Here is a 10,107-nt window from a genome sequence, read left to right as displayed (position 1 = left end):
CGGACTGACGCTTGTTTGGACATCTTTGTCAACTTTACCTCTGTTAATCTGCGTTTGAACCAGCTGATACTTGGAAGACAGGACCGTTGATACTGAAAAACCCCAAGTCAGAGCCTGCCTTCATGAGGACCAGTACCCATAGATTACAAGAAAGCAGAATTGTTTTGCTGTTTAAATAGTTTGTGATATAGTTCGCAGACATGTAAATATGACAAATCTACTGCATATAATGCATACATAGTATTAAACAGATCTACATATATGTAAAAAGTTTTTTTTCCGATAACCATAAAAAACAACAAGTTAACTGTGAAAAGAAGTAATGAGTCATTCTACATAAGCCCAAACATGCAATCTGCTGATCACTGAAAAGCTCTTCCTGGAACGGACAGACACTCTGACATACAAAAACACACAAACAAGGCCAACGTGCAACACAGGGTACCCCATTACATAAAATTTGGTTAAAGTGTGACAGGACATTGCTGTAAACCTAGCCCACAATACACGTCAAAAAGATTACAGTTTGAACACGGAGGATATATATGGGCAGGCAGGCGGGCAGGCACTGACAACCAGAGGATTGACGCATCACAACCCATCACAACACAATAGCTGCTGAGAGCCATGAGGATCATCAACATTGTAAGTGTAATTTTTGCTCATTCACACCATTCATTTGAAAGCAGAGTTGCTGCATGCCTTTGTAAAATCTGAAAATGTTTTTTTACTGCTCAAAGGGTCCAGACCCGTCTCTGGCATATCGGCCAAATTTGGAGACGGGTAAGGCAAAAGACAAGGAAGACTACAGAAACTTTGAGGTAATTCAAAAACATACGCTTAATTTATGAGCTGAAGGAAAAAATTGAGGTTATAATTACAGGCAGACATAACTGGATTTAAGTTAAAAAAGCTAAGCTTCAGAGTGATCCAAAACTTATGCAAAATATTAAAATGTGCCTAATACTAACCCAAGGTTGACCACAAGGGGAGTTCAGGTTCTTATTTTCTGCTCAATAGAGTCTGACTTCTGGTGAATTTCATCAATTCTAAAGACCAGATCTGTAACAGCAGATCTGGTCATACACCGAGTTTAAGCTTCCACAGTGGGGTGAACTCATTGAAAGATAGTTGCGTTTTTACCAGCAGAGACCGGCACAGTTCTGCATATCTGCTCAGATTTCTAACTAATCATACATCACAGTCTAATGCAGATTTTCTGAGAAGCTCATTGATTTGATGGTCTGATCTAACTAAACAACTAGTATTAAGTTCCAACATTAATACAGAAATTGCAGGAGTGAGGTACAGTTAGCTGGATATGCTCTAAAAAATTCAAGCATAAAATATGACACATGGTGCTTTTGAGAATCTGTTGGTGAAAATTGTTTTTGTGTTTTCAGAGCGGAAGCCTAATTGACCGTGTCTTCAACACGTACAGCCTCATGCACACCAATCAAACAGTGGAGTTTGTAAACCAAAAGGTCAGAAAATTAGAAGAAAAATAACACAGCGAGTGAAATTTTGACCACAAACTTGTTTGAAGAGAATATTTTAAAAAGAGACCTGGATATTAAAACTAAGATCTGTAACTATGTGGCATGATCAGTTATACAGATTCATGAATGGCAGCTTTCGGTCAATCATGCTGAACCTGTGCAACCTCTTTTGCCTCTGGATGAGCAAACTTGACTCAGACTGAGCAAACAAAAAAGAAAGAGGTCAGAATCACAGACCCGTCTCTGGCCTTAACATTGTTTACTTAACCTAATTCTCCTCACAAGTTATACTTTGAATATATTGTCATATATTTGACAACATGATGTGCTTTTGCTTTATTATAAATGGCAGAACATTAGTGTTAACTGCTGAGTAGCATCACTTCTATCTGTTCACCAGAGCTTTTTTCACACACCTCTTGGAGTTATTTAACTGTCTAATATTTATGCAGCACACTGAATGGAACGGTTGTAACCACACCCGGATGGGGATGATGGATGCCATCATGTCTCTAGACCAGCTTGTGGATGAGTCTGATCCTGATGTGGACTTCCCCAACTCCTTCCACGCTTTCCAGACTGCTGAAGGCATCCGCCAAGAACACCCAGACAAAGGTAAGGTGCAGAGAGAGAAACAGAAATGCACCAAGACTGTGGATACGCTCATGCTAAAGAGTAAATATCTTGTACTTACTGTACCTCTCAGAATGGTTCCAGCTGGTTGGTCTGATCCATGATGTCGGAAAGATCATGGCTCTCTGGGATGAACCGCAGGTAGGTAAAGATAAGTAAAGCTGGCACAGCAGATTCATCATTCCCAAAGTTTTCAGAGCTGCTTTTCCTCAAACTGAAGTTTTAACACAGCTGTATTCATTCAGTTTATTACTCGTTATTGTTATTATTACTATATGAATCCCATTTGCTTCATGTTTAATTTTAATAGGTTTCTAAGGTAACTGCCTGTGTCTTTGTGTCCTGCAGTGGGCTGTAGTGGGAGACACTTTCCCCGTTGGCTGCAAATTTCAAAACTCCATTGTGTTCAGAGACAACACCTTCCTCAAAAATCCAGATGAAAATAATCCAAAATACAAGTTGGTATTCTTACGTTAACTCTGCAAATTTCACCAAATAATTGCACATATTTTACAGACGAGGAAATAGAGAGCAAACCGCTCAGTGGACACATAAACACACATCTGCATCTGTTCAGTCCACAGTCGGTGTTAATCAGCTGACCAAAAATATTTTTTTATTTGTGCTATTGAAAATCTGCTCCTTGTAGATTTATGACTGCTGACAGTAAATTGTAGTATAATTATTAAAAGTGTGGGGAGTTGATCCTGTTATGTTTTTTCCCCCTTTAGCACTGAGTTTGGGATCTACGAACCAAACTGTGGCCTTGACAATGTCCTCATGTCCTGGGGCCACGATGGTAAGAGGCATCATCAGCCACGCATGACTTAAATTATTAAAAAAATTCTACTGCTATAGAAGAACATTTATCTATTACACTGTGATCTACACCCTTGCATTCTTGTCTTCAGAGTATCTCTACAGAGTTATGAAGTTCAACAAGTGCCCCATCCCAGAGGAGGTGAGTTAATTATTACCTTAAATTGTTTTTATCGGGGGGCAATTAGCTTTACAGTTGGCACAAAAATGATAGGCAACAGGAAAGTCTTGGCTCTGAATGAACAGCTCAAACACTAATTCCTCTTTTCCTCTGACATGGTGCCAGTTCTGCTTGGCGCTCTTTGAGAACCAGGGTAGATTTCAGCAGGTTTAAGAACCAAACATTCAATTGGATTAATTTGTGGGGAAAGACTGATTGCAACTCCAACACGACCAGAGTAAAGGTCAAAGATTAGGCATCAGAACAAAAGGGGTAGAATAGAAGAATTAGTGGATAAATCCCGATTATAGTGGAAAAAGTAAAGTTGTTTTTTTTTCCATGCGTACAGTGACTGGAGACACCTCTAATTTGTGTCTCCCTCCAGGGCTTATACATGATTCGCTTCCATTCCTTCTACCCCTGGCACTCCCATGGAGATTACATGCACCTGTGCAACGATAAGGACTTGAAGATGCTGCCCTGGGTCAAAGAGTTCAAGTGAGTATCTTAAACACCCATGTAAAATGTGTTCAGTCAAGTCTTGTACCCAGGACTTAACTCTGATTCATCTACAGCAAATTTGACCTGTACACAAAAACCACTGATCTGCCTGACGTCAACAACCTGAAGGTGTACTACCAGTCTCTGATCGACAAGTACTGTCCTGGAGTACTGCAGTGGTAAAACGGACCAAAAGGAACGTTTAAAAAAGAAAAATCAAGAGCAACGCTGTTAGAAATCGGCTAGTAGAATGATTTTACATACCTATACTGTGACACTCTGACTAAATGTATAGCTTTATAATAACACTATAGCTGGACTTGGTGTCTTTCTGTATATAGTTTAGTTTTTACTGAATAAATCAATCTTATGTTGTGCATACTAATCATTATAATAATGCCTATTTTATACAATAAAGCATGTACAAATCAAAATTTCTCTTTTATTGTACTGTTACATATATATAAAAAATTTTCAAAACACTACAGTGTTCCATGTGTTTTATTTGAAATCTTAAAAAACAAAACCCAAAACACACATATGTTTGTAGAAAAGGGGAAAAGTGCTTGTGTGATTTAGTTCTGTACATACAGCAAGACGCAAACAACACAGGCAGGAGACAAACGGTGCCAAACAGTAGCGTCAACGCTACACAAACCACATCATCGTTTCTCGTTTCATTCTACATGATTTGCTTGTTTTTAACTGGGTTTCTCCAGATGTTCAGCAGTATATGTCAGAGCTGACAAGGAAGGCATTAAAATGTTTAAAAACCTTCTGCAAAGTGATGAAGCAGAAATACAGAAAGGTACGGTGTGGTGCAGTGAAGTGTCGGTGAAACAAGGCAGGCATGTTGTTAATGAGTGGCTGATCGGGAAACACAAAAATACAGAAAACATCTTCTTTGGTCATCTTGGTAACATTTTATAAAGGCAGACGTGATAACAGTCTACGATGGATTACCGGCACATTTTCAAGGCCCTCATCTTTTTTCTATCCTTTCTTCGTCCTCATCTTCTTCATCAACTTCGTTCTCCTCTTCTCCCTCCTCTTCCACCTCGTCTTCACTGTCTGCTTCTTTGTCATCCTCCTCATCTGCCTGCTGTTCATCAGACTTCTCATGATGGTCTGAAGAAGAGCCGTCGGCCGCATTTTCTGTACGATCGGTTGCTGTGGCCTTGTGAGCGTCTGAAGGCTTCTCTACGTCTTTGTTTTTATGTCGCAATCCCTGAACTAGACAGAAGGTGGCACTGCAGGCAATCAGGGTCCAGATAAGTGTGTGCGCAGGGACGCCTCTGACCTGAGAGCGCACCCACCTCACCGCTTGGGCAACAGTGGTGTTGGACAAACGGCGCGGAGGCGACTTGTCCTACAAACAGAAATCAGTGTGGATCAATGGTGGCGCTAACACTGGATCTTTTGAGCTGGAACACTAAGGCTTGTGTTTTTATTACATCACATCAGCATTCAATCATGTTAGTTTTGTTTTCACACTGCAGTTATGAAACTGAAGGGCCTGTGTCATGGACATGTAGTCTTCTATCATCATTTTAATTCATGCAGGAAAATAGAACTGCCGCATCTCATTTTCACCCTCCCCCACACTTCTGACCACTTGTAATATTCTCTACAATTCATCTGAAAAGAATGACACACTGGTGTACAGTGGTTCCTCTTTTCTCTTCTAACTGGTCTGCCTTGTTTGTCCCAGGGAGGGTTTCAAACAAATAAAAATCTGGTTCTGTGGAACAACTATCCAGAAGTCTAAATCTAATCAGGAGCAAACATTAAGCTCTCCGAATACAGGAAAGCATTTTCAAGACTTACCTTAAGTCCATATTGGTTGAGCATGCCCTCTAGGAAACTGTTTCCCAGATGCACTATGGGGTAGAACTCCTCATCATAGACCCTCCTCCACCAGCGCTCTGGGAAAGAGCTGCAAACAAAGAGTCAGTGAGGTCTAGTTTTAGGATAAAATAAGTAAACCTGCATTAAATTTAGCATGCATGTCTAAAGTCACTTTTTTTTTTAAAAACACCAGAAAATGAAATAAAGGAATAAATCAAGCTGTGAAATGTTTCCAGAGTGCACTCTCTTTCTTCAATGCATGCAAACACAATGAAGCATGAGGAGAACCAGAGAGCACTGACCCGTCAGCCTTTGATTCGGTAAACCAGTATCTGTAGCGGTGAGCTCGCAGGTAGGCAGGCGGCTGCTGGTGAAATGGATACTGGGATACATCCGACTGGATCAGCTCAATAACTGCAGAACACAAAGCGAACTTTAAGAGAACTGTTTGTTCCTGACCAAAGCAATTGAGCCCTGTAGAATAGTGTAACTCAAGGTTCAGGTAGAACACAAAACTTGTAACATGGATCTCTGGTGGATTTTTATTTGCCTCCTGCTACTTTTTCCTTTGATTGCACCACCTTTGAAAATACCATAAAATGTGGCTTTCAATTAAAACCGTATAAACAAACAGCATGGGATTTTTTCCCCCTCATTTGATTAACTGAACTTCCCATTAAGCAGCTGCACAAGGAAAATGCAGCTCTCCGCTCTACGTGTTCATACCGTCTCTTTTTCCTTGCAGCAGTCTGTACATCAGGCTGGTGAACCATGGAGATTGCGTATTGGGCCCAAGAGCAGCAAACCACATTTGCCAGTCCAGCCTGGGCTGATGGGGTGTCAGCATAGGAGGAGATGCACTCAGATTACCTGGCTTATACATGAACTCAATCTCCTATAAAGAAAAAAAGATTTAAATAAAAAATAAGTTAATACAGGAAAGTAAAGTTCTAAATTTACAAATTAGAGAGATTTAGATCTTGTTTAAGTTCTCACCGTCCATGTGACCCCATCACTGCTTCCCTCAATGACAACCTCGGGTCGCCCGCCAACTCCGGTCATCCTCCTGAACAAGCCGTACGAGTTGACTACCTGATAGCGATCAACCATCTCATAGGCTTGCCGCACTCCTGGCCACAACCTGGAGTTGGAATCGTACTCTATGAAGGTAAACGGCACCTGAAAGAGAATCAGGTGATTTACAGCTGATCGCTTATTCGGCCCACCAGCTTTATCAGTTCCCATGTTTCCAACAGAACTCACCAGACTGACAGCGAACATTGAAGCTGCAGCCCCCGCGAACACCGTCCACTGGACTGTTCCCCAAAACCTCTTAAAGAAACCAGAGACACACGCACACCTAGAAATAAAGGTTAGACGTTAAGTTGCACAACATCTAAAAGGCAACTGCTCAACAAGCAACACATCACAACCATTTACAGGTCAATCTTACCTGAAGAGAGAGGTAACCATCTCCCAGGTAAGTGAGAGAACACCGATCCAGATAGAGGGAATAGTGACGGTTTTCAGAAACAGGTTAAACTGATGGTATGTAAATGCTGCCAAGGACATTTTAAAAAAACATGAAAAAAGAGAAGCAAAATTGGTTACATAAAAAGAAAAAAGAAAAACAAAACACTCACCCGTCCGCGAGGAGATGCCTTTCTTAACTGTATCCAGCTGCAGGTCAAAGGAGATGACTGTTCCAACAATCACCAGAGCCCAGACCACCAGCTCCAGCAGGTAACACAGCCACGACCACAGCTTTGAGTCTAAATACAGCAGAGAAAGAGAGAGAGCGCAAAGTTTGTGCTCAATATTTCTTTTAGTCTGAAGGAAGTTGAGATAAAACAAAATGTGCACTCTTCATGACAAACAGCTACACCTTAGCCTGGGCTACAGCTGTGCAATGTTCAGTTTCATACCATCATTCCCGTTATCAGTCTTGTATGCCTTGCGCAGCCAGAAATAGACATGGCGATCATCCAGAAGTGACAGACAGAGGGTCACAGTCAGCAGGTTGAAGAAGTTGTAGTTGCCAGACAAAATGATGAGGACTTGAAGCAGCACCTACTCAAGGAGAGAAAACAGACTGATTTCCAAACACATTACATACAAAGATAGATATGAAGAAAAAAGACTCTGTTAATCTGCATTTTAGAGCCAACACTGAAGTTGATAATACTGCAGGTGAAACTAAAGCACAAACATGAATTTCTTTTCACCTGTAAGTAAAAAGCTCCAAGTCGGAGCCTCCGCAGTGGACTGAAGAACAGGAACGGAACAGCGATCTCGATAACGAAGGCTCCCACCACGCTCAGCTTCTGCCACCACACCGGCAACTGGTGGGCAAACCAGGCCAGAGGGGTTGGGATACACTGAGTCTCGTAGTGATACGTGAGAGCTGCTCAACACACAGCGAAAAGAGGGAGAGAGTAATCAGATGGAGGAAAATGACAGAATGAAATGAACAAAACACATGACAGCACTGCCTCACTGTGTAAAGACAGCATAAATAGCATCCATACAGTCACTCATACGTACCTGTAAGGCCCCACCAGGTGGGACAACGTGAGGTTAGCTTCACCACCCCAGATGCAAACATGAGTCTGAAGAGCAGCCAGCGAATAAGCCAGAAGGTGACACGATCATGCTCTCTGACCCCTCGTGACCCTCTGATTAAAGTCAGGGGAGCAACAAGGATACAGAGGAACCCCGTCTCTAGGAGCAGGTTGTCCCTGAAAAGTAAGCAATCAAGGCAAGAGGAGAGAGTAGTAAGAAAGGGCATCTACAACAGTGCTGCACAGCAGCAGAGACCTTGCAGCACACTGATAAAATGATCTCCTTCAAGCAGCTGTTGTTTTAGAAGCTGTGTGGTATTCAGGAAAAAAATAAACGGCATAGCACTCACCACTGGAAGTAGAGGAAAACCTGGCCTACCTGTAACAGACAAAAAAGTTTAGTGAGAAATACTGTGACAGGAAAAAACAGAAGAGCGCATTACCACTGTGCAAACTCACCTCATACATAGACAGGTACAAGACCCAGAGGCAGAAGAACACCACACTGTCTCGAAAAGCCTCCACCAGCGTGGCAGCGAGGCTCAGCGCCGCCCCGATGAGACACAGCAGCTCCATGGCAGTGTGAGTGTCCAGGCCAAGCCGAGGTCCCAGCCACAACAGCGTGGGAGAGGAGAGCAGCTGCTCCACCAGAGGCTTTCCGCTGTATCGCAGCTGCCAGCGCGCAGGGAGCAGCCCCTCATTTCCATACAGACCTGCACACAAACACGGAAAGCAACAGTGTTGATTATGCTGGTGGTGAGCAGTGCATTCATTATGTTAGTCTTTTTAATGAATTTTACTTCTCAGTGCTGGAGACTATAATCTGAATCATTATAATCTGGTGACCTGCTGGGTGGAATCAAAAAATAACAGCACTGGTCATACACATGTGATGCAGTTCTATAAGTAAAATGAATGAAAATATTTTATTATAACCACCAGTTATTAACAAGTTTAAAAACTTTAACAATGTTGCAAATGTATGTACTATGTCTTAAAAATTAACGAAAATCAACAGTAGTAACCTTTGCAATGGAAAGTCATGTTGCCATTGCGACTAAATTAAAAATAGCCCCAACACATTTCCTTTCAAATATGGGCGGAGGAAACTTTTTTTTTTTTTTTTTTAAACTTAACTGGGCTGCAAAGATACCCATTACGCCACCATTAAAAACATAGTTCGGGTGTGCTGTGGCTCAAAATGCCACCGTATGTCATTTTTACAACAGGTTGCTTGTAAATTTGGCCCAGTTGCAGGCTGACCGTGCCCGGGATGAAGAAACTTCCAGGCGGTTCTTCACCACGTCTAACGGCGTGGAAAGCAGAGGAACACACACAGGAAGCGCCAAGTTCCCAGCTAAAAGGCTAACACATACCATTAAGGGAAGTCAGCTAACCGCTTCTTGGGCTGCAGAGTTGAGACGCTCACCTGGTATCTGCACGTAGAGGGAAACAAAAGCAGTCAAGTAGATGACCGCCATGCACCAGAGGAACATGCGCCGTGGCAGGACAATTTCCCCCATGTTTGACCGACTCCCGTTCTGCTTTTTTTTACCCCCCTTCACCTATCGCTGCTACTCCTGTGGAAGCTGGGTGCGGGATTTCACGTAGCTGGGAGACACGTAGAAACGAGCTGTGCATGCTAAATTCACCCGAATGGTCGCTAGGCGTCGCTGTAGGTAGCTTGAATGGTGTGGTGCGTTAATGGTACGCGGGAATTTAGATTTCTCTAGCTGAAACCCGACTTAAGGATTAGTTTGTTTCTGACGATCAGATCATAATTAATAAAATACATTTTACAAGAACAAAACAATGTCGTATACATTTATTTTTTATATTTTCATAAAGCTGATATTTTTCATCACTTATTTCGAGGGATACCTCACGTTTATTCTATGAAGCTGAATGCAAAATAAATAAAACGATACAAACAGAAGAATAAACTTTGAAAATGTTTAAAATAAAATAAAACGCAGGGTCACGACTTCAGAAGGTTGTTTCTACGGCTACAAAAAAATAAATAAATACATTTTTTATTGAAATTTTAGAGATGTCCAACTCAAAGGACAAACGGAAACTCCACTCT

General features: G+C 41.9%; 2 protein-coding genes and 1 long non-coding RNA gene across 4 annotated transcripts; 2 read left to right on the top strand and 1 right to left on the bottom strand.

Annotated features, from left to right (window-relative positions):
* Positions 1–487: 487 nt before the first annotated feature.
* Positions 488–4,095, top strand: miox (myo-inositol oxygenase). The gene is made up of 10 exons (XM_003440396.4): positions 488–645; positions 741–821; positions 1,404–1,484; positions 1,952–2,114; positions 2,206–2,273; positions 2,481–2,590; positions 2,864–2,931; positions 3,044–3,093; positions 3,497–3,609; positions 3,687–4,095. The coding sequence occupies exons 1-10, from the start codon at positions 628–630 to the stop codon at positions 3,793–3,795; spliced, it is 861 nt and encodes a 286-aa protein (XP_003440444.1). The 5' UTR covers positions 488–627; the 3' UTR covers positions 3,796–4,095.
* Positions 4,096–4,307: 212 nt separating this feature from the next.
* lmf2a (lipase maturation factor 2a) lies at positions 4,308–9,782 on the bottom strand. 2 transcript variants are annotated; one of them, XM_005470817.4, is made up of 14 exons: positions 9,451–9,782; positions 8,481–8,734; positions 8,372–8,400; positions 8,005–8,198; positions 7,686–7,864; positions 7,386–7,530; positions 7,104–7,232; positions 6,914–7,019; positions 6,724–6,820; positions 6,457–6,639; positions 6,187–6,355; positions 5,763–5,874; positions 5,440–5,548; positions 4,308–4,981 (listed from the first exon to the last, which is right to left on the bottom strand). In XM_005470817.4, exons 1-14 carry the CDS (start codon positions 9,542–9,544, stop codon positions 4,595–4,597), a joined length of 2,187 nt encoding a protein of 728 aa, XP_005470874.1. In that variant the 5' UTR covers positions 9,545–9,782; the 3' UTR covers positions 4,308–4,594. The 2 variants fall into 2 exon arrangements, with proteins under 2 accessions (XP_005470874.1, XP_019217107.1); XM_019361562.2 differs by having other exon boundaries at positions 9,398–9,515.
* LOC112847383 (uncharacterized) lies at positions 8,572–9,479 on the top strand. The gene is made up of 2 exons (XR_003220899.1): positions 8,572–8,777; positions 9,251–9,479. It is a non-coding gene; the product is annotated as an uncharacterized LOC112847383 (long non-coding RNA).
* Positions 9,783–10,107: the final 325 nt, after the last annotated feature.

Source organism: Oreochromis niloticus, linkage group LG7, assembly GCF_001858045.2.
Source record: "Oreochromis niloticus isolate F11D_XX linkage group LG7, O_niloticus_UMD_NMBU, whole genome shotgun sequence".
Lineage (NCBI taxonomy): Eukaryota > Metazoa > Chordata > Actinopteri > Cichliformes > Cichlidae > Oreochromis > Oreochromis niloticus.
This window is presented reverse-complemented; position numbering and strand designations above follow the sequence as displayed.

Coding starts and splice junctions, on each gene's coding strand:
- miox (XM_003440396.4), top strand. Junction 1,485..1,951: donor TGGAGTTTGTAAACCAAAAG/GTCAGAAAATTA, acceptor ATATTTATGCAG/CACACTGAATGGAACGGTTG. Junction 2,274..2,480: donor CTCTCTGGGATGAACCGCAG/GTAGGTAAAGAT, acceptor TGTGTCCTGCAG/TGGGCTGTAGTGGGAGACAC.
- lmf2a (XM_005470817.4), bottom strand. CDS start 9,544: ATGGGGGAAATTGTCCTGCCACGGCGCATGTTCCTCTGGTGCATGGCG. Junction 8,401..8,480: donor TGTACCTGTCTATGTATGAG/GTGAGTTTGCAC, acceptor TGTCTGTTACAG/GTAGGCCAGGTTTTCCTCTA. Junction 5,875..6,186: donor GCTGCAAGGAAAAAGAGACG/GTATGAACACGT, acceptor TGTGTTCTGCAG/TTATTGAGCTGATCCAGTCG.